The sequence below is a fragment of the Pseudorca crassidens genome, chromosome 14 (assembly GCF_039906515.1).
Source record: "Pseudorca crassidens isolate mPseCra1 chromosome 14, mPseCra1.hap1, whole genome shotgun sequence".
NCBI classification, from domain to species: Eukaryota; Metazoa; Chordata; class Mammalia; order Artiodactyla; family Delphinidae; genus Pseudorca; species Pseudorca crassidens.
This window is the reverse complement of record NC_090309.1, coordinates 66409327-66434817: the sequence shown is the minus strand read 5'-3', so window position 1 is coordinate 66434817 and position 25491 is coordinate 66409327. Positions and strand designations below refer to the sequence as shown.

The following is a 25491-nucleotide window of genomic DNA, read 5'->3' as shown; positions in this document are numbered from 1 at the left end:
TTTGTTAAGACTGTAAGCAACTCTCTGTAAGTTGTGAGCAACTTGAGGGCTGATTTTTTTTTATAATAAGTTTTTTTTTTTTTTTTTTTTTTTTTTTGCGGTACGCGGGCCTCTCACTGCTGTGGCCTCTCCCGTTGTGGAGCACAGGCTCCGGACACGCAGGCTCAGTGGCCATGGCTCACGGGCCCAGCCGCTCCGCGGCATGAGGGATCTTCCCAGACCAGGGCACGAACCCGTGTCCCCTGCATCGGCAGGCAGACTCTCAACCACTTCGCCACCAGGGAAGCCCTTGAGGGCTGATTTTTGTCTTGTTTCTGCTTAATGCCTAGAAAATAATAAATATTTAATGCATATTTGTTGAATAGTGATAGCTAACATTTATTGAGCCTTTTCTACATTCACTTTTCAGGGGAGAAGTTGCAGAACTCCCTCTATTTGTCTTCCATCTTGATAGCAGTTTTTATCTGAGTTTACTTCTATACAGAAGTTTTTCAAAAAGTGAAATGTTATAGAAATTATGAGAAAATTGATCCTATCCAGATACCCTATGGGATCTTGAATCTTCTCTTTATAGTGTTGCCTAAGTGTGGAGTTCTCTTGCAAATGAAATATGCAGTTGGACTTGGAGAAAATTAAGACCTGATGCCCAGTTTAGCAGACGTCATTGTCCTCTTTCTATTTTTAGTAAAATGAAAACTGTATAGACTAAGTCTTCCCGCATTCATGCCATTTCATATTTTTAAAATGAAGTGAGATACGTTCCATAAACAAACTTAGTGCAAGGGAAACAGAGGAGTGGGGGCTCACAAAACTGGTAAAGTTTTGAAAGTCAGAGATGAGTTGAACTTTACTGATATTAATGGGGAAAAAAGTTGATTTTTCCTGAGGATAGTGAAAGCGTTTGGAAGAAGATGGCATCAGGATTCAGCCCACTATTTAATTTTGTAAATTAAACATTATACTGTGTAGCATATTATACAGTTTCGTATGCTTCATTATACTTTTATGGAAAATCGGTAAATGAACAAAAAAACAAGGTGTCACTGGGAGTTTTTATTTCTCTTTTTGTAAAGGAAATCAAGTTTGATGCAGTTGCCAGAGGGAAAGCTCCATCTCTTCCCTTTATCCCATATAATATATATAAATCTGCATTTATGTCTACATCTTTACCACATCTCAGTGACTAATGTTCTTAATGATGACCCTTAATTATTAAGAAAAGAAAAAAAATACCTTTTTTATGTACCATTTTCAAAGGTAGGAACCATATGAATGATAGGAACCATCCTCTTCTTAGAGAGAATTCTAAGAGGTAAAATTAGGTCCTCAACAGAAAGTGTTAACTAAGATATCTGGAAGATATGACTCTAAGTGACTCATTCCCCAAGTGGTCTCAGTTCTTTCCTGCAGTATATTTTAGCATATCGTTTGCTTTGCCTTGCAACTAAGAATTTTTTATGTTGCTGTTCTAGGCTAATCAACGACATTTTTTTATTTTATCTTCTCGTAAATTGGTCCATTTTGGCTATGTCTAAGTGTGCACATAGTCTTAAACTGCAACATTTCATAAACAGTTTTATTTAAAAAAGTGTTCTGGGATTTAACCCAAATGTTGACCCAACAGTCAGTTATAACTGAAATATTGTTCAGTGTCCAGAGAAGAATATTATATTTGAAATGTTGCCCTTGAAGGATCATCAAAAAGTTGGCAAGATTTTTTTTTTGCTTCAGTCTATGAAACATAAGCAACTGCGATCTTTATATTTTTGTCCAGGAATGTTGCATCAGTACAATGTAGTGGAATATAACCCATCAGAATGTCAGCATAACTTTGCTGGACTGATCACATCTCTGAAAGGAGTGAGTTAGAATCTTGAAAAGTCTGATCCTCAGCGCACTCTGAGATCCTCTTTGGATGTCATACTGATGAAACCGTGATTCTCTGAAGGCTGCTTAAGGGCACACAATCATTTATTGTGGGATCTGATACTGAAAACGTGTTCCGTATAGTGCATGAGATGTAATATTGAGGTTTAGGTATTTGAAGATGAGCTTATGTCTAAGAGAAAACAGGCTAAAATGCTTTGTCCGAGATTCCACGGTAACATTTACAGGCAGCTCTGTGACTCTAGGCTTAGATTGTTTCCACATAGAAAGAGTTCGTCAGGAGATTAGTTTCTTGATGACTGATGAATGTATCGATTTTTAAAGATAAATTTGATACTTTGGGATGGATGTCTTTAAATGTACTAAGTATAATTATCTAATTATAATTATCCATATGAATCCATAGGGATTTCATTTTAACATAGCTTTCAATAATCTCATGAGAAGAGATTTTGGTTTTAGCATACATTTTAAATATATGCTAAATATATTAAATATATGCTGGTTGACATTTTGATCCAGAAGGTCATGAATATTCATTTCCATGGAGAACCTACTGATTTATTAAAATAGTAAATATATGTCTGTTGGGTCAACATGCTCCTCTTTCTATTTAAACTTGAGTTATCCAAAGCTTAAAACTTTGTGTTCACGGTTGACTCATTGTTTTCCATCATTCTTCGTATCTAGCCAGTTCTTAAATCTTATCAGTTCATCCCTAAGAGTTTCATATCCATCCTTCTTTTCCATTCCTACAACTCTTATCCTAGCCCATGTCTGAAATCTTTAGTTTGGAAAGGCCCTTTAGAGATTATCTTGTCCAGCTAACTCATTTTACAAAGAATTGAGACTCAGAGATTCTCCAAGAACCAGAACTATGATCTGGAGTTTCTGACTCCAAATCTGTTTACTCTTCTTTCCATTACTTTTCTCCAAACTGGTCAGTAGGGCAGAATTCTAACATCTAATAATAATAATGCAGTTTACATTTCAGTAGTTCTTACTCCACACCAAGTACTGTTCTAAGTCTTTAAATATGTTAACTACCTTATTCCTTGCAACAACTCTATGAGATAGAACTGAAGACTTGCTATAGGAAGGTGTAGCAGTGGATTTGTGTGCTTTTGTTTTGCGATGTTTTTGAAGTATAATTAACCTACAGTAAGGCTCAAATTTAAGGTGTACAGTTGGTGATATTTTACATATGTATATACTTGTGAAATTATCACAATCAAGATAATTAACAGAACCTAGAGTTTTAAGATCTGACTTTCAGTTTCTGTTCTGTCACTGACATGCTGTGTGCTTCAGGGAGCTCGTCTGACTTCCAAACCAAGAGTTTTCTTCCGCGTAAAAATGGTCTTTAAGTCCTTACTAGGTGTAAAATAATGTGATTCTTTGCAGGCCAGCTTCCCACCCATCCTAATGCTGGGATCTGTTGGAAGATTGTGTCCAAAAATGTTATTTCCGGGCTTCCCTGGTTGCGCAGTGGTTGAGAGTCCGCCTGCCGATGCAGGGGACACGGGTTCGTGCCCCAGTCCAGGAAGATCCCACATGCCGCAGAGCAGCTGGGCCCGTGAGCCATGGCCGCTGAGCCTGCGCGTCCGGAGCCTGTGCTCTGCAACGGGAGAGGCTGCAACAGTGAGAGGCCTGCGTACTGCAAAAAAAAAAAAAAAAAAAAAAAATGTTATTTCCTTTTTCATTGGGCTTTCTGAGATGACCTTGAGAAGGAGCTCATTCCATTGTTGGGATCTGTAATTGCTACAAAGTGCCTTTTAGTAAATAAAAAAACCTGCTAGTCTTTCACTTGCTAGCTAGCTAGAGCCGTGCTGTCCAACACAGTAGCCACTAGCCGCATGTGGCTAATTAAAATAAAAGAAATGAAATAAAGAATTCAGTTTCTCTAGCCCCATTTCAAGTGCTCAGAAGCCACCTGTGGTAAATGGCTACCATTTTGGACAGTGCAGCTGTGGAGTATTTACATCGTTACAGAAACTTTCATTGGCCGGTGCTCCTGTTGAGCAACAGAATTTCAGGGTAGGTCTATCCTTCTTCCTGTGTGACCAGCCTTGCAGTTCCTTAAGGCTGTTATCACCATCACTTTGTGTCTGAAGGGTTGCACCTGACTTGTAGGCTCCTTCTTGGCCTTCCTTTCTTCTGCCTGTACAGCAGTACTGGATTTTTTTTTTAAATACCAATTTCATCATGTCATTTTTAAATTAGGAAAATCTTTAATCATTCCCAGTTTTATTTTTGACTTTCTGTTTCCTGCCCAACTTGATATTTAATTAAAAAAATTTTTTTGGAATGATTGCTGAGTTCCAGTCACTGTGGTAGTTGCTAGGGATATCAGTGAACTCAGTGGGTTAGGGAATAAAATGCAAGTGAAACCGTGCACCTCAGATTGGGACTTGAACCCACGCAGCCGGGACTTGAACCCAGCCAAAACCCTGATTGGGAACTCGAACCCAGGTGGCTGGCACTCGAACCGGGACAAAACGGACAGGTGATACCTCCAACTGAGATCACACACTTGGTTTCAGGACTTAATGAAGCTCAGGTTCTTGATGTCTCATTGCAGAAAGAATTCAGTGAGAGACAAAGTGATAGGTAAGAAGTGGATTTATTTAGAGGGAAACACACTCCACAGACAGAGTGTGGGCCATCTCAGAAGGCGAGAGTGGTACCAGGGTATGGGGTTGTGAGTTTTTACAGGGGTGGGTAATTTCATAGGCTAATGAGTGGAAGGAGTATTCCAGCTATTTTCGGAAGGGGTGGGGATTTCCAGGAATTGGGCCACTGCCTACTTTGTGATCCTTATGGTCTGTCTTGGAACTGTCATGGCGCCTGTGGGTGTGTCATTTAGCTTGCTGATGTGTTACAGTGAGCATATACTGAGGCTCAAGGTCTAGTGGAAGTTGACTTGTACGCCATCTTGGGCCCATTTGGTTCTAATCAGTTTTTTTTTTTTAAAAACATCTTTATTGGAGTATAATTGCTTTACAATGGTGTGTTAGTTTCTGCTTTATAACAAAGTGAATCAGCTATACATATACATATATCCCCATATCTCTTCCCTCTTGCGTCTCCCTCCCTCCCACCCTCCCTATCCCACCCCTCTAGGTGGTCACAAAGCACCGAGCTGATCTCCCTGTGCTATGCGGCTGCTTCCCACTAGCTATCGGTTTTACATTTGGTAGTGTATATATGTCCATGCCACTCTCTCACTTTCTCTAAGCTTACCCTTCCCCCTCCTCCCCTGTGTCCTCAAGTCCATTCCCTAGTAGGACTGTGTCTTTATTCCCATCCTTCCCCTAGGTTCTTCATGACCTTTTTTTGTTTTCTTTAGATTCCATATATATGTGTTAGCATACGGTATTTGTTTTTCTCTTTCTGACTTACTTCACTCTGTATGACAGACTCTAGGTCCATCCACCTCACTACAAATAACTCAATTTCCTTTCTTTTTATGGCTGAGTAATATTCCATTGTATATATGTGCCACATCTTCTTTATCCATTCATCTGTCGATGGACACTTAGGTTGCTTCCATGTCCTGGCTATTGTAAATAGAGCTGCAATGAATATTGTGGTACATGACTCTTTTTGAATTACGGTTTTCTCAGGGTATATGCCCAGTAGTGGGATTGCTGGGTCATATGCTGGTTCTATTTTTAGTTATTTAAGGAACCTCCACACCTTTCTCCATAGTGGCTGTATCAATTTACATTCCCATCAACAGTGCAAAGGGTTCCTTTTCTCCACACCTTCTCCAGCATTTAGTGTTTGTAGGTATTTTGATGGTGGCCATTCTGACTGGTGTGAGGTGATACCTCATTGTAGTTTTGATTTGCATTTCTCTAATAATTAGTGATGTTGAGCATTCTTTCATGGGTTTGTTGGCAATCTGTATATCTTCTTTGGAGAAATGTCTATGTAGGTCTTCTGCCCATTTTTCAATTGGGTTGTATGTCTTTTGATATTGAGCTGCATGCGCTGCTTGTAAATTTTGGAGATTAATCCTTTGTCAGTTGCTTCATTTGCAAATATTTTCTCCCATTCTGAGGGTTGTCTTTTCGTCTTGTTTATGATTTCCTTGGCTGTGCAAAACCTTTTAAGTTTCATTAGGTCCCATTTGTTTATTTTTATTTCCATTTCTCTAGGAGCTGGGTCAAAAAGGATCTTCCTGTGATTTATGTCAGAGTGTTCTGCCTATGCTTTCCTCTAAGAGTTTTATAGTGACTGTCCTTACATTTAGGTTTTCATCCATTGTGAGTTTATTTTTGTGTATGGTGTTAGCGAGTGTTCTAATTTCATTCTTTTACATGTAGCTGTCCAGTTTTCCCAGCACCACTTATTGAAGAGGCTGTCTTTTCTATATTGTGTATTCTTGCCTCCTTTATCAAAAATAAGGTGACCATACGTACATGGGTTTATCTCTGGGCTTTCTATCCTGTTGCATTGATCTGTATTTCTGTTTTTGTACCATACTGTCTTGGTTACCATAGCTTTGTACTATAGTCTGAAGTCAGGGAGCCTGATGCCTCCAGCTCCTTTTTTCTTTCAGAAGATTGCTTTGGCTATTCGGGGTCTTTTGTGTTTCCATAAAAATTGTGCAATTTTTTGTTCTAGTTCTGTGGAAAATGCCAGTGGTAGTTTGATAGGAATTGCATTGAATCTAGATTGCTTTGGGTAGTATACTCATTTTCACAATGTTGATTCTTCCAATCCAAGAACATGGTACTTCTCTCCATCTGTTTCCATCATCTTTAATTTCTTTCATCATTGTGTTAAAGTTTTCTGCATACAGGTTTTTTGTCTCCTTAGGTAGGTTTATTCCTAGGTGTTTTATTCTTCTTGTTACAGTGGTAAATGGGAGTGTTTCCTTAATTTCTCTTTCAGATTTTTCATCATTAGTGTATAGGAATGCAAGAGATTTCTGTGCATTAATTTTGTATCCTACTTACCAAATTCATTGATTAGCTCTAGTAGTTTTCTGGTAGCATCTTTAGGATTCTCTATGTATACTATCATGTCGTCTGCAGACAGTGGCAGCTTTACTTGTTTTCCGATTTGGATTCACTTTATTTCTTTTTCTTCTCTGATTGCTGTGGCTAAAACTTCTAAAACAATGTTGAATAATAGTGGTGAGAGTGGGCAACCTTGTCTTGTTCCTGATCTGAGTGGAAATGGTTTCAGTTTTTCACAGTTGAGGATGATGTTGGCTGTGGGTTTGTCATAAATGGCCTTTATTATGTTGAGTTAAGTTCCCTCTAGGCCTACTTTCTGGAGGGTTTTTATCATAAATGGGTGTTGAATTTTGTCAAAAGCTTTTTCTGCGTCTATTGAGATGATCATATGGTTTTATCCTTTAGTTTGTTAATATGGTGTATCACATTGATTGATTTGCATATATTGAAGAATCCTTGCATTCGTGGGATAAGCCCCACTTGATCATGTTGTATGATCCTTTTAATGTGCTGCTGGATTCTGTTTGCTAGTATCATTATTATTTTTTTTTTGCAGTATGCGGGCCTCCCACTGCTGCGGCCTCTCCTGCCGCGGAGCACAGGCTCCGGATGCACAGGCTCAGCGGCCATGGCTCGGGCCCAGCCGCTCCGCGGCATGTGGGATCCGTCCTTACCAGGGTATGAAGCTGTGTCCCCTGCATCAGTAGGCAGACTCTGAACCACTGCGCCACTGTGGAAGCCCTGTTTGCTAGTATTTTGTTAAGGATTTTTGCATCTGTGGTCATCAGTGATATTGGCCTGTAGTTTTCTTTCTTTGTGACATCTTTGTCTGGTTTTGGCATCGGGGATGGTGGTCTCGTAGAATGAGTTTGGGAGTGTTCCTCCCTCTGCTATATTTTGGAAGAGTTTGAGAAGGATAGGTGTTAGCTCTTCTCTAAGTGTTTGATAGAATTCACCTGTGAAGCCAGCTGGTCCTGGGCTTACGTTTGTTGGAAGATTTTTAATCACAGTCTCAATTTCAGTGCTTGTGATTGGTCTGTTTATATTTTCTATTTCTTCCTTGTTCAGTCTCAGAAGGTTGTGCTTTTCTAAGGCCCTGTCCATTTCTTCCAGGTTGTCCATTTTATTGGCATATAATTGCTTGTAGCAATCTCTCATGATCCTTTGTATTTCTGCAGTGTCAGTTGTTACTTCTCCTTTTTCATTTCTAATTCTTCTTACTTGAGTCTTCTCCCTTTTTTTCTTGATGAGTCTGGCCAGTGCTTTATCAATTTTGTTTATCTTCTCAAAGAAGCAACTTTTAATTTTTTTGATCTTGCTATTGTTTTCTTCATTTCTTTTTCATTTATTTCTGGTCTGATCTTTTGATTTCTTTCCTTCTGCTAACTCTGGGGTTTTTTGTTCTTATTTCTCTAATTGCTGTAGGTGTAAGCTTAGATTGTTTATTTGAGGTGTTTCTTGTTTCTTGAGGTGGGACTGTAGTGCTCTAAACTTCCCTCTTAGAACTGCTTTTGCTGCATCCCATAGGTTTTGGGTCATTGTGTTTTCATTGTAAATTGTTTCTAGGTATTTTTTGATTTCCTCTTTGATTTCTTCAGTGATCTCTTGGTTGTTAAGTAGTGTATTGTTTAGCCTCCATGTGTTTGTAGTTTCTACAGATTTTTTCCTGTAATTGATATCTAGTCTCTTTTTTGTGGTTGGAAAAGATACTTGATATGATTTCAGTTTTCTTAAATATACCAAGGCTTTATTTGTGACCCAAGATATGATCTGCCCTGGAGAATGTTCCACGCGCACTTGAGAAGAAAGTGTATTCTGTTGTTTTTGGATGGAACGTCTTATAAATATCAGTGAAGTCCATCTTGTTTAATGTATCATTGAAAGCTTGTGTTTCCTTATTTATTTTCATTTTGGATGATATGTCCATTGGTGAAAGTGGGGTGTTAAAGTCCCCTACTATGATTGTGTTACTGTCAGTTTCCCCTTCTATGGCTGTTAGCATTTGCCTTATGTGTTGCGGGTCTCCTCTGTTGGGTGCATAAATATTTACAATTGTTATATCTTCTTCTTGGATTGATCTCTTGATCATTATGTAGTGTCCTTCTTTGTCTCTTGTAATAATCTTTATTTTAAAGTGTATTTTGTCTGATATGAGAATTGCTACTCCAGCTTTCTTTTGATTTCCATTTGCATGGAATATCTTTTTCCATCCCCTCACTTTCAGTCTGTATGTGTCCCTAGGTCTGACGTTGGTCTCTTGTAGACAGCATATATGCGGTCTTGTTTTTGTATCCATTCAGCCAGTCTGTGCCTTTTGGTTGGTGCATTTAATCCATTTACATTTTAGGTAATTTTCGATATGTATGTTCCTATTACTGTATTCTTAATTGTTTGGGGTTTGTTATCGTAGGTCTTTTCCTTCTCTTGTGTGTCCTGCCTAGAGAAGTTCCTTTAGCATTTGTTGTAAAGCTGGTTTGGTGGTGCTGAATTCTCTTAGCTTTTGCTTGTCTGTAAAGGTTTCAATTTTGTCCGTCGAATCTGAATGAGATCCTTGCTGGGTAGAGTAATCTTGGTTGTAGTTTCTTCCCTTTCATCACTTTAAATATGTCCTGCCACTCCCTTCTGGCTTGCAGAGTTTCTGCTGAAAGATCAGCTATTAACCTTATGGGGATTCCCTTGTGCTGTTTTTCCCTTGCTGCTTTTTAATATTTTTTGTTTGTATTTAATTTTTGATAGTTTGATTAATATGTGCCTTGGCGTGTTTCTCCTTGGATTAATCCTGTATGGGACTCTCTGTGCTTCCTGGACTTGATCAACTATTTCCTTTCCCATATTAGGGAAGTTTTCAACTATAATCTCTTCAAATATTTTCTCAGTCCCTTTCTTTTTCTCTTTTTTTTTCTGGGACCCCTATAATTCGAATGTTAGTGCGTTTAATGTTGTCCCAGAGGTCTCTGAGACTGTCCTCAATTCTTTTCATTCTTTTTTCTTTATTCTGCTCTGCAGTTGTTATTTCCACTATTTTATCTTCCAGGTCACTTACCCGTTTTTCTGCCTCAGTTGTTCTGCTGTTGATTCCTTCTAGAGAATTTTTAATTTCATTGATTGTGCTGTTCATCATTGTTTGTTTGCGCTTTAGTTCTTCTAGGTCACTGTTAAACGTTTCTGTATTTTCTTCATTCTGTTTCCAAGATTTTAGATGATCTTTACTATCATTACTCTGAATTCTTTTTCAGGTAGACTGCCTATTTCCTCTTCATTTATTTGGTCTGGTGGGTTTTTACCTTGCTCCTTTATCTGCTGTGTGTTTCTCTGTCTTCTCATTTTGCTTAACTTACTGTGTTTGGGGTCTCCTTTTCACAAGATGCGGGTTTGTAGTTCCCGTTGTTTTTGGTGTCTGTCCCCAGTGGCTAAGGTTGGTTCAGTGGGTTGTGTAGGGCTTCCTGGTGGAGGGGACTTGTGCCTGTGTTCTGGTGGATGAGGCTGGATCTTGTCTTTTTGGTGGGCAGGACCATGTCCGTTGGTATGTCCGCTGGGTTGTCTGTGACCTTATTATGATTTTAGGGAGCCTCTCTGCTAGTGGTTGGGCTTGTGTTCCTGTGTTGCTAGTTGTTTGGCATAGGGTGTCCAGCACTGTAGCTTGCTGGTTGTTGAGTGGAGCTGGGTGTTGGCATTGACATGGAGATCTCCAGGAGATTTTTGCTGTTTGATATTACATGGAGCTGGGAGCTCTCTGGTGGACCAGTGTCCTGAACTCGGCTCTCCCACATCAGAGGCATGGACCTGACACCCGGTTGGAGCACTAAGACCCTGTCATCCACATGGCTCAGAATAAAAGGGAGAAAAAAAGAAAGAAAAAAAATACAGTAAAGTTATTAAAATAAAAAATAATTATTAAAAATTAAAATATTAAAATGTAATAAAGAAGGAAGAGAGCAACCAAACCAAAAAAAAATCAACCAATGATAACAAGTGCTAAAAGCTATACTAAAATAAACCAAAACAGACAGAGAGAACCCTGGACAAATGGTAAAAGCAAAGCTATACAGAAAAAGTCACACACAGAAGTGTACACATACACACTCACAAAAAGAGAAAAAGGAAAAAAATATATATATCGTTGTTCCCAAAGTCCACCTCCTCATTTTGGGATGATTTGTTGTCTATTCAGGTATTCCACAGATGCAGGGTACATCAAGTTGATTGTTGAGATTTAATCCACTGCTCCTGAGGGTGCTGGGATAGATAACCTGTTTCTCTTCTTTTTTCACACAGCTCCTGGGGTTCAGCTTTAGATTTGGCCCTTCCTCTGCCTGTAGGTCACGTTTAGGCACCCGTTCCCCGCTCAGGCAGGACGGGGTTAAAGGAGCAGCTGATTCGGGGGCTCTGGCTCACTCAGGCCGGGGGGAGGGAGGGTACAGGATGCGGGTTGAGCCTGCAACAGCAGAGGCAGCATGATGTTGCAACAGCCCGAGGCGTGCTGTGCATTCTCCTGGGGAAGTTGTTCCTGGATCATGGGACCCCGGCAGTGGCGGGCTGCGCTGGTTCCCGGGAGGGGAGGTGTGGATAGTGACCTGTGCTCGCACACAGGCTTCTTGGTGGCAGCAGCAGCAGCCTTTGTGTTTCATGCACATCTCTGGGGTCCGCGCGCCTGTCTCTGGAGCTTGTTTAGGCGGCGCCCTGAATCCCCTCTCCTCACGCACCAGGAAACAGAGAGGCAGGAAAAAGTCTCTTGCCTCTTAGGCAGGTCCAGACTTTTCCCCAGACTCCCTTCTGGCTAGCTTTGGCGCACTAGCACCCTTCAGGCTGTGTTCATGCAACCAACCCCAGTCCTCTCCCTGGGATCTGACTTCTGAAGCCCGAGACTCAGCTCCTAGCCCCGCCTGCCCTGGCGGGTGAGCAGACAAGCCTCTCAGGCTGGTGAGTGCTGGTCGGCATCGATCCTCTGTGCGGGAATCTCTCAGCTTTGCCCTCTGCACCCCTGTTGCTGCGCTCTCCTCTGTGGCTCCGAAGCTTCCCCACTCCGCCACCCACAGTCTCCGCCCACAAAGGGGCTTCCTAGTGTGTGGAAACTGTTCCTCCTTCACAGCTCCCTCCCACTGGTGCAGGTCCCATCCCTATCCTTTTGTCTCTGTTTATTCTTTTTTCTTTTGCCCTACCCAGGGACGTGGGGAGTTTCTTGCCTTTTGGGAAGTCTGAGGTCTTCTGCCAGCATTCAGTAGGTGTTCTGTAGGAGCTGTTCCACATGTAGATGTATTTCTGATGTATTTGTGTGGAGGAAGGTGATCTCCACGTCTTACCCTTCCTCCATCTTGAAGGTCTCCTTGGTTCTAATCAGTTCATGTTATGCCCTCGGGCTATGTCATTCTTTCAGTGGTTGTGCCCTGCCCCCTTCCCTCCTGCTTCACAAGTAGAAGAAAAGAGGAGGGGATGGCAGCCATTAAAAAAAAAAAAAAGAAAGAAAGAAACCTTGCTATTTGTGACAACATGGATGAACCTTGAGGGTATCATGCTAAGTGAAGTAAGTCAGAGAAAGACAAAAATTGTGTGATCTTACTTATATGTGGAATCCAAAACACAAAACAAAGAAACACAACAATGAAAACCAACTCATAGATACAGTGGTTGCCAGAGGGGAGAAAGGTGGGAGGGGCAAAATAGGTAAAGGGGATTAAGAGGTACAAACCTCTATTTATAAAATAAATAAGCCTTGGAGACTTAATATACAGCATAAGAAATGGGTCAGTAATATTGTAATAACTTTGTATGGGGACAGATGGTTATTAGTCTTACGGTGGTGATCATATACATTCATAATGTATACAAATGTGAAATCCCTATGTAGTACACTTGAAAATGACAAAATATTGTACATCAACTATATTTCAATTAAAAAAGAAAAAGGAAGGAATGAATGAAAGGATATGATTAGTCTAAACTTGAGAGACCAGAGAAGGCTTTACAAAGTGGCTAATGCTTGAACTGATTCTTGAAGAATGAGTAAGAATTTATTAGGTGAAGTTGGAAATGACATATAATATGTACAAAGAGAGGCACATAGACTTGAAACATCTTTGTGCATTTGGGGATTCCAGTAGTTTGGAATGGTTGGAGCGATGTTAGGAGTTGTGTGTCAGGTTATGAGGTTGAAACAGGTTGACAGGAGCTAGATGGATAGGAAATTGGATTTCTATCTTGTTGGTGACAGCCGTCAAAGGGTTTTTAAATATTTGTTCACTCCTAGAATATTTATTAAACACCAACTATGACAAGTGCTAGACTTAAACAGCAGTGAATAAGACACTGCTGTGACCCTTACAGTCTAGAGGTGGAGTTATAGCCAAATTCTACCCATCTTTTAAGGCCCAGCCCTTCTGACGAGGTTTGTTCAACTATCCCAGCTTTATGAATTCCCCCCCCTTTGGTATTTATGGTCAATTTATACCCAATTTCAAATCAAATTAACTGTGTGTTGAATAATGATTATGTGTCTTCTCTTCCTAGTGCTTCTTCCCCCATCTTCTTTTTTGCAGAGAGTAGGGCTTAAACTGTGCTGTAGGATATAGCACAATTGTAAGCATATATAATATTTCAGTAGATATTGATTAGAATTGTGGGATGGAAGAAAAATCAGAGAGGGCAATGTAGGAAACAAGCTTGGAAAGTATGGAAGTTGGGGAGAAGAAGATTTTTGTTTGTTTTTTTTAAGAAATGAGTTGAAATTGGCTGTCACTTTCCTATGGCTGTGTGTGCCTCCCTGGTTTTCATGACTTACGATGGATACCCTCCATCCACCTATTGAGGATCTTATGAAGTTTCCATTTGGTTGGCATGTTACTGAGGCAACCCAGGCTACATTTGGCTCTGAAAGTGCAATCTGTCTATATTAATCTTAAGTACGTATCTAGAATTCTTTTGTAAAGAACTCATCCTCATCAACCAGGGCTCTGTGAAAACCCTAAAATTTGGTTTATGTAGGAAAGGCCAGATATGTTCTTAATTATTTTTCTTTATTAGTTGCTAATATTTTGGACTTAAAAAAATTTTCTTGAAACATAAACCTCTAGAAAAGTTGCAAGTATAGTACAAAGAACTTTTTTTTCCCCTCTGAAACCATTTAAGAATAAGTTGCTGAATTGATGGCCTATCACTCCTCCATAGTTTAGGGTGTTTTTCTATGAAGGCATTTTCGTATACAACCACAATACAACAATCAATATTAGGAAATTAACATCGATACAATACAAATATTTAATTACTGCCATTCAGGATTTGCCAGTTGTCCCTAAAATGTCCTAAAAAGCGAAATGACCCAGTCCAGAATCAAGTGTTACATTTAGTTGTCATATCCCTTTAGTCTCTTTCAGTCTAGGTCTGTCACAGAAATCATGCTGTGTTACTGTCATTGCATCCTATCAGATGGTGCACGATTTCAGTTGGTTCCATTACTGGTGATACTAACTTTGGTCACTCGACTAAGGTGGTATTTGTCAGTCTTCTTCACTACAGAATTATCCATTTTCTCTTTATATTTTTAAATTTTTGAAACAGCTTTATTGAGATAAAATTGACATGCAATACACCTGACATACTTAAAATGTATAATTTGTAAAGTTTGGACATATGTTTACACCCATGAAACGATCACCACAATTGAGATAATGAACAAATACTTTGCTCCCAAAAGCTTCCTTGTGCTTCTCGGGAGCCCTGTCCTCTCACTCTTCCTGATCTCTCCTTCAGCCTCTTCAGGCCACCACTCATCTGCTTTCTATAGCTATATATCAGTTTGCATTTTGTTGAATTTTATAAAAGTTGATTCATACAGTCTGTACTCTTATTTTTTTTTTTTTTTGTGGCCTGGCTTCTTTGACTCAGCATAATTATTTTGATTCACCCGGTAGGTCATTCGTTTTAATTTTTGAGTAGTGTTCCATTGTATGGGAATACCGCAGTTTGTTTATCCTTTCATCTGTTGATGGAAATTTGGATTGCTTCCAGTTTTTGGCTGTTACTCTTTATAATTAATTGCTGTTTTATGGTGATGTACTTAGAGACCATGTAAGTCTCCTATTCCTCACTAAACTTTGCATTTATGCATTTATATATTGATACTGGTATGTGGTCACAGATTCCTAATTTATTCAGTAGATTATAATTGTTACTATAATTGTTTTGATGCTCAAATTGTCCCAGATTTGGCCAGTTGGAGCTTGTTGAAATTGGCTTCTGTGCCCTTTCAACATATCTTTGGGCACTTCTTTATTTTCTGACATAAGAAGATGCTTTAGCCTTATTTGCTCTGGCCCTGGAATCAGTAATTTCTCCAAGGAGCTCTGGTTCCTTTTAAAGCCTTTCAACAGACATAGCTGGAAAGTATGTGTATATGTATATATAAGTACATGTACACATCTGTATCTATTTCTATATTTATCTTTGTATTAAAAACCACAAATTTACATAATCTCCAATTCCAATCCAATATCACAGGGCTTATTTTAGTCTTCTCTCTTCCAAATTTCTAACTCTTTTCTTTGACAGTGAAAAACCAGGCTCCCATTAACCTCAATATGAGTACTTGTACAGTCTTCCCAGCCATACCTCTACTGTGCAGGCTGCTCCCTTGGCTCTGACCTTGGGTAACACACAGCTTAATCCTTGACCTGGCTCTGTTGAATGTTGGTTAAGTCCCTGGCCCTGTTGAGCATGCCAGTTGAGACCCCAGCCCCGCAAACATATTGCTCTAGTCTCTGACTGATCCCCAGCCCCAGCAGACTCTCCGGGTGAGCCCTGGACCTTGCAAACATGCTGGCTGAGTCTTTGGTCAAGTCACCAGTCCTGGTTTTAGGAACGCATAAGTCATGTCTCAAACTTAGGGCAAGCACCCAGCTGAGGCCCTTGTTGAGACTTTGTTTTTGGCAAACACGCTGGTTGAATCCCCATTCAGACCAGGCCCCAGAAGACATGCCTGTTAAGTCCCTGACCCTGACCAAAGAGCTCCAATTAAAATTTAACCTTACAAAGTGTTTATAATGGTATTTATATCTTTTTCTTAAACTGGAGATCTTGTTTCTAACAATATTAATGTAATTACTTGTTTTACTTTACATATAAAATGTTTCAATGGGGAAAAAGTAGTCTTTTCAACTGGGACAAGTGGGTAACCACATGCAAAAGAATGAAATTGGACCCTTACCTTATACTGTCTACAGAAGTTAAATTTAAGTGGATTAGAGACCTAAATTTAAGGGCTAAAACTATAGGACTCTTAGGAGAAAATATAGGGGTAAATCTTTATGACCTTAGATTTGGCAACAGATTCTTAAATATGACACGAAAAGCATGAGCAACAAAAGAAAAAACATAGATACGTTGGACTTCATCACAATTTAAAAAACTTTTGGGTTTCAAAGGACACTATCAAGAAAGTGAAAAGACAAGCCATAGAATGGGAGAATATATTTGCAAATCATATATATCATAAGGGACTTGTATCTGGAATATGTAAAGAACTCTGACAACCCAATTATAAAAGAAAAAGACCCAATTAAAAATGGGCAAAGGATCTAAGCAGATGTTTATCTAGAGAAGACATAAGTACGTGAAAGAATGTTCGATATCGAGCTTCCCTGGTGGCGCAGTGGTTGAGAGTCCGCCTGCCGATGCAGGGGACACGGGTTCGTGCCCCGGTCTGGGAGGATCCCACATGCCGTGGAGCGGCTGGGCCTGTGAGCCATGGCCGCTGAGCCTGCGTGTCCGGAGCCTGTGCTCCGCAACGGGAGAGGCCACAACAGTGAGAGGCCTGCGTACCGCAAAAACAAACAAACAAACAAAAAAAGTTCGATATCATTAGCCATTAGGGCAGTGAGAATCAAGACCATGGTGAGATGTAAGTTCACACTCCCACGACTGGCTATAATAAAAAAAGTGAGATAATAACAAGTATTGTTGAGGACGTGGAAAAATTGGAACACTGCTGGTGGAAATGTAAAATGGTACAGCCATTTTGGAAGACAGTTTGGCAGTTTCTTAAACAGTTAAGTACAGAATCACCACCTGATCCAGCAGTTCAACTCCTAGGTATATACCCAAGAGAAATGAAAACGTAGGTCCATACAAAACCTTGTATATGAATGTTTATAGCAGCATTATTTGTAATAACTAAAAGATGGAAGTGTTCATCAAGTGATATATGGATAAACAAAATATTGTATATCCATACAGTGGATTCCATTGTAGTATTATTTAGCCATAAACAAATGAAGTGCTGATACATACTACAACACAAGTGAACCTTGAAAACATCATACTAAGTTATAGAAACCAGTTATGACAGACTACATAGTATATGATTTCATTTATATGAAATGTCCAGAATAGGCAGATTTAGAGTCAGAAAGTAGATTAGTTGTATTTAGGGCTATGGGAGGGGTGGGCGGAGGAGAGTGATAGCTAAAGGGTTCAGGATTTATTTTTGAGGTGATAAAAATGTTTTAGAGTTGACTTGTGATGGTTGCAGATTTCTTGGAATATACTAAAAGCCATTGAGTTTCACACTTCAGGTTGTTGGGCTTGTACGTATGTGAATTATCTAAATAAAGCTGTTGAAAAATTTAACCTTGCATGTACAGCATAGTGACTATAGTTAATTCTGTATTGAAAGTTGCTGAGAGAGTAGGTCTTAAAAGTTCTTATCACAAGAAAAAAAACTTGTAACTGTATGTGGTGATGGATGTTAACTAGACTTACTGTGGTGATCATTTTGCAGTATATACATATATTGAATCATTATGTTTTATACCTGAAATTAATATCATGTTATATGTCAATTTTATTTCAATAAAAAGGTGAAAAAAAGATTTAACCTAGGAATTTCTTAAAATGTCCAAAACCAAAATGAAGTCAATTGTATAACTTTACTAAAAATGTTAAAGACATACTGTTTTCTTGAATAGGATGATCAGTATTGTAAAGATGCTAATTGTGCAATTACAGTAAGTGCAATTACATTTTGAAGAGGGAATATGCAAATTGATTTTGGAAGAAAAAGTATGTAAGAATAATCAAGAGGATTTTTAAAGAGAAAAATAATGATGCAGACTTTCCCTTAGATATAAAAGTTACTCTAAAACTATAGTAATTTCAACAGTATGATAGTAGTAAAGAAATAATATGATATAAAAAAATTTAACCTTGCAGTGTATCAATATCTTTGATTTCATATTTATATCCTTCTTCTCTTAAACTGAAAATCTTGTTCCTAACAACATAAACATAATTACTTACTTGCTTTGTTGTATATATAAAAAGTTTCAAAACAATGCCAGCATTCCTACTAACAATAAGACCACTGAATAAGGCTCAAGATTTCTTTGCAACTCTCTTTGCCCCTAGAATATGTTACCTTAAGGATGTATACTATGCTCTAAGGCAAAGCATTTTAAAGACATTTGCAATAATTCTTTCCCTTGTCACCAACTTGTTATATAATTAGAGTTATATTTTTCCATTTGTTTTCAATTTTTAGGGATTGATGTTTTTATTTTTGATTTTTTGAATATATAAAATAATTATGTGATTCCAGAATCAGAACTCTTCAGAGAAGAGTCAAGGTCAAGTTAAGGTCTCTTCAGAGAAGTTTCTCATCTATCTGTGTTTTCCTTCTACCCTATTCTCTCTTTTTCCCTTTATTAGTTTTATTAATTTTTGGTTTATTCTTCTAGTTTTCTTTTTGCTCTTTGGTATTCTGCCTTCCTTCATGTTACACAAAATATTTTATATATATATATATATATATATGAAACATAAAATATATTTTATGTATATACACACGTATACACACACATATTGCTGTTTGGGACTTTATTTCCTTAATTTTTTTTTTTTTTTTAAAGCTGAAAACCAAATCCTGTTCTTTTAATCATTTTTTTTTTTTTTTAGCTGTTGGGGGTAGGAGGTTATTAATTAATTTATTTATTTTTGCTGTGTTGGGTCTTCGTTTCTATGCGAGCGCTTTCTCTAGCTGTGGCAAGTGGGGGCCACTCTTCATCGCGGTGCGTGGGCCTCTCACTGTCGCGGCCTTTCTTGTTGCGGATCACAAGCTCCAGATGCGCAGGCTCAGTAGTTGTGGCTCACGGGCCTAGTTGCTCCGCGGCATGTGGGATCCTCCCAGACCAGGGCTCGAACCCGTGTCCCCTGCATTAGCAGGCAGATTCTCAACCACTGCGCCACCAGGGAAGCCCTATTTGTTTTTGTGGGGTTGTTTTTTTTTTTTTTTTTTTGACTGAATATTGTCTACAAATCTGTGTGAAAGCTAGCTTATGGTGATGAATTCTTGGGATAAATGTTTTCCCCTTTGCCCACTGCCATTTTCCTTTTTGACCTCTTCTGCGTGGCAGACCTAGTTCGTGGCCTCTCCCGTTGCGGAGCACAGGCTCCGGACACGCAGGTTCCGAGGCCATGGCTCACGGGCCCAGTCGCTCCGCGGCATGTGGGATCTTCCCGGACCGGGGCACGAACCCGTGTCCCCTGCACTGGCAGGCACACTCTCAACCACTGCGCCACCAGGGAAGCCCAGACCTAGTTCTTTTTAACTTCCATTGAAGACACAGTTCTTTGGGGCTCAGTTTTAAATGGAGCTCTTTGGCTAGATTGCCTACTTTGGGTAGGTTCAGGTCTGATCTTTTGACTTTGGTGCTCCTTGCAGCCATCAGAGTGGAATCCTCAGGTCCCTAAAGGTTTGGTAGGTAGCTTCCAGGCAGAATATGGCAGACTGTGTGCTTAATTCCTAAGGTTGCAATTTTCATTTAGTTTTTGTCTTTTGATGATTCCTTATTTTGTTCTCAGCAGTCATTTTGTTCCCAACACAATCATTAACACAAAAATATATTAAAAATTTTAAATCCAGTTTCTTAAAGGTATTTTTATTGGGAGAGTAATTGGTCATGCTGGTGGAATTAAAGATTAAACTAATTCTTAAAAAAATTAGTATCTATCCTACTTTTTGAACAGTCTTTGACCCCTGAACATGTAAGAAATGCAGAAAAAACACAGAAGTAGAAGATCAGAACCAATTGTACTAATATGTGTTTGTGTGTATACACACACACACACACACACACATATTTCTACAAGTAGGTAAGTGGGTAGGTAGGAGGTACGATAGATACACACATCTTGCTTTGGGCATTTATGTGACTTATGTGTTATTAGGACAGTTTAAATTTGGTGGTCCTCCCTAGACCTTTGTGAGTGATCACAGCATAACAAGCCTGCTTAAGTGCAGAAATGGCCGTTTTGTGATATTTGAGAGAGGATTTTGAAAAACCTTAGGCAACATCCCTTAATACAGTTTGCATCCAGAACCTTTAGAGAAGATTACTGTCATTGACAATTAGGCGAAATTGTGTCATTTGTGAATTGTGCTAAGCTCATAGAAAGTTATATTTCTGAGAGTAGTGGCTAGACACTAAGGAATAATGGACAGACAAAAGAAGAGAAAGTTTAAAAAGAAAAAGCACTCACTAAAAGCATGGAGTATCATCAGATCCACCTTTTCTTGAGTTTGGTTTGCATGGAGGAAATCTGTTGAAGGATTTTCACAGTGAGGAGTTCGTGTTTGTATGCCTGTCTGCCTTTTGAAGTAAGACATGTGCATCTTTTTTAAAAAATTAATTAATAATTTATGGCTGCATTAGGTCTTCGTTGCTGCATGTGGGCTTTCTCTAGTTGTGGCGAGCGGGGGCTACTCTTCGTTGCGGTGTGCGGGCTTCTCATTGCGGTGGCTTCTCTTGTTGCAGAGCATGGGCTCTAGGCACGCGGGCTTCAGTAGTTGGGGCATGCGGGCTCAGTAGTTGGGGCTCACGGGCTCTAGAACGCAGGCTCAGTAGTTGTGGCACATGGGCTTCGTTGCTCCACGGCATGTGGGATCTTCCCAGACCAGGGCTTGAACCCGTGTCCCCTACATTGGCAGGTGGATTCTTAACCACTGTGCCACCAAGGAAGTCCTAAGACATGTACATCTTGATTTAGTCTCTTTATTTGAGTTAAGAATCTCTTTAAAGGACTGACAGTATATAGAAAAACACTTTCTTTTTCAGACTCATTTTATTTTCAGTTCATGGTAAGACAAAGGATGTCTGTTTCTTAGCTGTAGGTTTCTGTCCGATTACTTGGTGAGAAAGTAGATTAGGTTTTGTAACATCATCTCTACACCTTTGTCCTTCCAATGCCAGCTCCCTCCTCCCGTTTTCCCAACAAGTTTGGATTCAAATTCTGGCTTTGTCATTTAACAGGTGAGGTGACTAGTCAGTAAGCGATGTAAGCTCAGTTTTCTAATGAGTTCAGTGGGGTTAATGTCAACCCTAAAGACATCATTGTGAGAATTAACACAACATGTAAAATACGTAGTGCTGAGCAGAGTAGCCATCGATCAATGTCACTTCCCTCTCAGCTTGAATTACAGAAAACTGATTCTCAATTTTTGGACATTCTAAGTGTGTTTTCTATTCATTCATTATACTTTCATTCATGTAAGCTGTTTTGTGCAATGCTGATCCTGTTCCGGGAACATTTGTGAAGGATAGTTTTTCAGGGATATTGTAGAGGGATGGATGAGGTGACCTGTTGGAAACTCCCTTGGTGTATGCCAACTAGCCCCTTTATTATATATAATTAATTTTGAAAATCATCTTATTTCAGATACCATGTTATTAGGCTATTATTCTCCCATCTTTTCATCTCATGTGTTTAGAGAAATAAAGTAGAATATGACTGCTAAGCCAATACTTATACATTTTCTATTTGATACTCATATTGTCTTAGCTCTATATGGATATATATCTGTTTCTTCTTTTAAGGGAGAAATTCTACATTCTTTATGTGGAAAACTGTCTGTAAGCTGATCTGTTCATTAGATTTTCATATCGTTTAACTTTGCAGATTCACTTGGTATATTGTATCATCACCTTGTGTTGTCATATTTTTTTATTGTACGATTAAGACAAGTACTCTAAAATAAGAAAGAGTAGGGTAATGAATCATATCTCCTAGGATTGTGTGGAATAAAGGAGATAATGTATATAATATCCTTAGCTTGAAGCTTGGAACGTGTAAGTGCTCAGAGAATGCTTACTGTAAACTGTTATTATATGTGTCTCTCATCTTCCAAATTTGAAATTCTTTAAGAGCAGGAACTATGTAATATATATATTTCATATATTATGGACTCAGTGTTTTACTTTATATTTTTATTCTCATCATACTTTTTAATGTTTCATCTTTTGTCTTACAGTGATGAAACTAGAGGATCTGTTTGTAGATGATTCAGGTCGATATTTGGCTGTTCAGTTCCATCTGGAATGTGCATATATATTTTTATATTATTATGAATATAAAAAAGCAAAAGATCAGTTCAATATTGCTAAAGAGATCTGCAGATTACAAATTGATTTGACAGGTAAGATTTTTTTTTACGTTTTGTGGATAATTTATTTTTATGATAAACTAATATAAAATTGGCAGTTTGGCTGTATTGTATGGTTGTATTTTATTATCTGTGTCCTCTTGTTTGCTTTACAAAAATAGATTTTTATTTAAAAATTCATAGTTTTAGAACAAAGTTGAAATCATATACTTTATTCCTGCAGATGCCCATGTCTAGTTAGACATGTCAGTAGTATGTGGCAGCTGGGCAGTACACAAATGAACTTTGTGTATTTGGTTGTGCGTGTGGGCTTCCCAAGGCCCCTCCTGATTCCCAAATTTAGTTTGCCCTTTCTGTTAAATACCCACCTGCAGCTTCCATCCTGCCTTTCTTGTATTTCTTAAGAACAGAAATTTTTGACTGTTTTGTTTAGATATTTCTTCATGGCCTTAGAACACTGTCTGGCATACAGTAGGCACTCAATAAACATTTGTTGGAAGAACAAATAAATTGAAGAATTTTTCCCAAGATCTCTGTGTTTTTTTCTGAGTACCAAATAAGAAACATTATTTTCTCTTAATGTATTGCCCTGTCCCTAGTCTCACAATGTAATTGGCATTCTATATTGAAGACATTCATGAAAATCAGACATCATCAGTGGGTCACACCATTTATACCTGTTGAACCTGGGCTCTGTGAATGTTGAAACAACAATCTGTGAATGTTGAAATGATTGAAACTGCTTGTCCTGCGTAGGCTTGGTCTAGATTATCTCTAAGGCCCATTCTTAGTCCCCAAACTCTGTGCTTATTGAGGTAGTCCTGTCAATAAAATCCTTCAGATACATTATGAGGTAAATGTGACTTTGTGGCCTAGTCTGGCATCTTACCCACCTTTTATTACATTGTTTGTATGGGGAGAATTATTAAATATCCAACTTACAACTTTGTGACAATGGCCAGGTGTAAGTTGGAGTCTTGTATTTGAGATATATGTAATATAAGCTGTGAGGTTAGTTTCAGAGATTTTGTTTTTAAATATTTCGGTCCTAGGAGACTTCTTTTTTTGGATTATTTAAAAAACTAGTATCATGGTACCCAGTATAGTCAGCTTTAGCTGTTGGTGTATTTACTAGCTAGTTCTTCATATTTTTTTCCAAGTTAAGGCTGAAGAACTTAAAAATACAAATGTGCTCACAAATATAAAATGAGAATCAGATTATTACTTTTTTCTTTTCAGCTTTAGCCTTACTATAAAAAAGTAAGCTGTGTTAGACCATCTCAGTAGCTATTTTTAGTATAACGTGTTTAAATGGTTGTTGTATAAAGTAGAGCCAGACTCATCACAGGATAAAATCCAGACTTCTTAGACTGGTTTTTGTAATCAAGGGTCTTTGTAATCTGACTCTTGCTAGAGAATAGATGTCAGAGCTTTTGCTTCTCTTAAAGCTGTTCTGCAGCAAGTTATTTCAGATACAAAATGAAAAAAAATTTGGTCTTACGTGGAGCCAGATAGTGTAATAGAAAGACTGTGGGATTTAGAACCTGAAGACCCTGGCTTTAAGCCCTGGCTCTGATACTGAAAACCCTGTGATCTTGAGCAAATGACTGCACTTCAGAACTTCCCTTTTTTCATCTGTTGTATGGAGAGGATAGTATTTCTTCTCTCTATGACACCTAATGAGTTATCTTTTTTGAGAAGGGAGGTAGTTTAGTGAAAAAGTAAGTATGTGGAAACTAGTGGCAGAAATCCTGGGTTTGAGTTTTGACCTTATAACTTACTGGCTTTATAATTTTATAAAAAGTCATTTTAAAGTCATCTTTGAGCCTCAGGTTTCTGTTATTTGAGATGGAGAAAATACCTTATAAGCTCTAAAGCACTCTGAAAATACTACTCTTTAAGATTGTACTGTATGTCTGATTGACAAGTTGATACATATAATTTAGTATATATTTATTCAGGTGCTTTGGGAAAAAGGACACGGTTCCAGGAAAATTACGTGGCCCAACTTATTCTAGATGTAAGAAGGGAAGGAGCTGTGTTTTCAAATTATGAATTCACTCCAGCACCCACTCCTCAGGAATATTTAACCAAGGTAAGTAGGATTGTAAATTATTTAAATTAGCATCCAAGTCTAACAGTTTCCATAGGTGAGTTTTGTAGAAACACTGGATGGGGTGGGAAGAGGCTTCTTTTGACCCTTCTTGAGCTTTTACAAGGTGGCTGGATGTTTTAAAACAAAACAAAACAAAACAGGACCCATTTTTTTAAGCCATTTTTACCTTTAAATAGAGATAAAGTGTTGTTTTTTCCCTAGACTTCAGTAAGTATGAATTAGTAATGCAGTTAGTTATGTATTACTGCCCTTGAAAAAAGTCCAAAAGGCAGACTGAGTAGAGACTAATTTTTCCAGTGGCTACCATATTTTTTGCCTTCTGTTGATATTTTCAAATATTAAGAGCCTTGAAATTTCTTGGGTTTCTTCTAAATATGTAAACAGATGATCAGAATTCCTTTTTACCAGTTTTCTGGTCTGTCCTTAGTTACTGTGTCATTACTGGGCTGGTTGCTGCCTTAGTATGTTTTCTTGACTTGGCTAATACATTCTCTTGTAGCTTAAATTTATAGCTTTTAGTCAGTTTACCTGCTCAATAGGCCTTTCCATCTGCTTCCATGGAGGCCATTAGCATTTACATTTTCTTATCCCAGAGACCCCAAACCAACATTTTTGCTTGTTCTTTGGTTGATGTTACCGTCCTTGAAGCCCATGTCTTGCTACTTTTCATTCCAGAGCCTGCAAACAAATTTACTTGGTGCATTGCACAGGAAAATTCTGTTGTGTACTGAAAATAATGCCAAGGGTAGGGACTAGGGAGATGGGAAAGAGTGGCAGCAGTAAGGAGTCCTGAGGAAGGCCTTTGATGCGATCTTACGTCCCTCCTGGGCTTGCTCCAGCTTCTCTGTTTGCTTTTGTGGTAACTCAGGGTGGGGACAGTTGCTGATCTAAGAGGAGAAGGAAGGAAGGAAGGAAGGAAGGAAGGGAAAGATGGAGAAACTCAGGGATGAGACTGCACAGAGGACAGCCTATATCTCCTGATGTAGTTAGAGCCACAGTTGAACAAGTATTTGTACTGCTGTGTTGATGCTGGTCGGGGAACTGTGTTGATACCTGCTTCCATCCTCCATTTCCTCCTTGTATATCCCAGACCC

The 25491-nt window shown here is 38.8% G+C and overlaps 1 protein-coding gene across 3 annotated transcripts in view; it reads left to right on the top strand.

Moving 5' to 3' along the window:
- TTC27 (tetratricopeptide repeat domain 27) overlaps window positions 1-25491 on the top strand; it is a 176345-nt gene that overhangs the window by 17456 nt on the left and 133398 nt on the right. For all 3 annotated transcript variants that reach the window (XM_067703305.1, XM_067703303.1, XM_067703304.1), the window contains exons 6-7: window positions 22150-22314; window positions 24243-24376. In XM_067703305.1, coding sequence (XP_067559406.1) covers window positions 22150-22314; window positions 24243-24376 — 299 coding nt within the window. The remainder of the gene's footprint in view (window positions 1-22149; window positions 22315-24242; window positions 24377-25491) is intronic.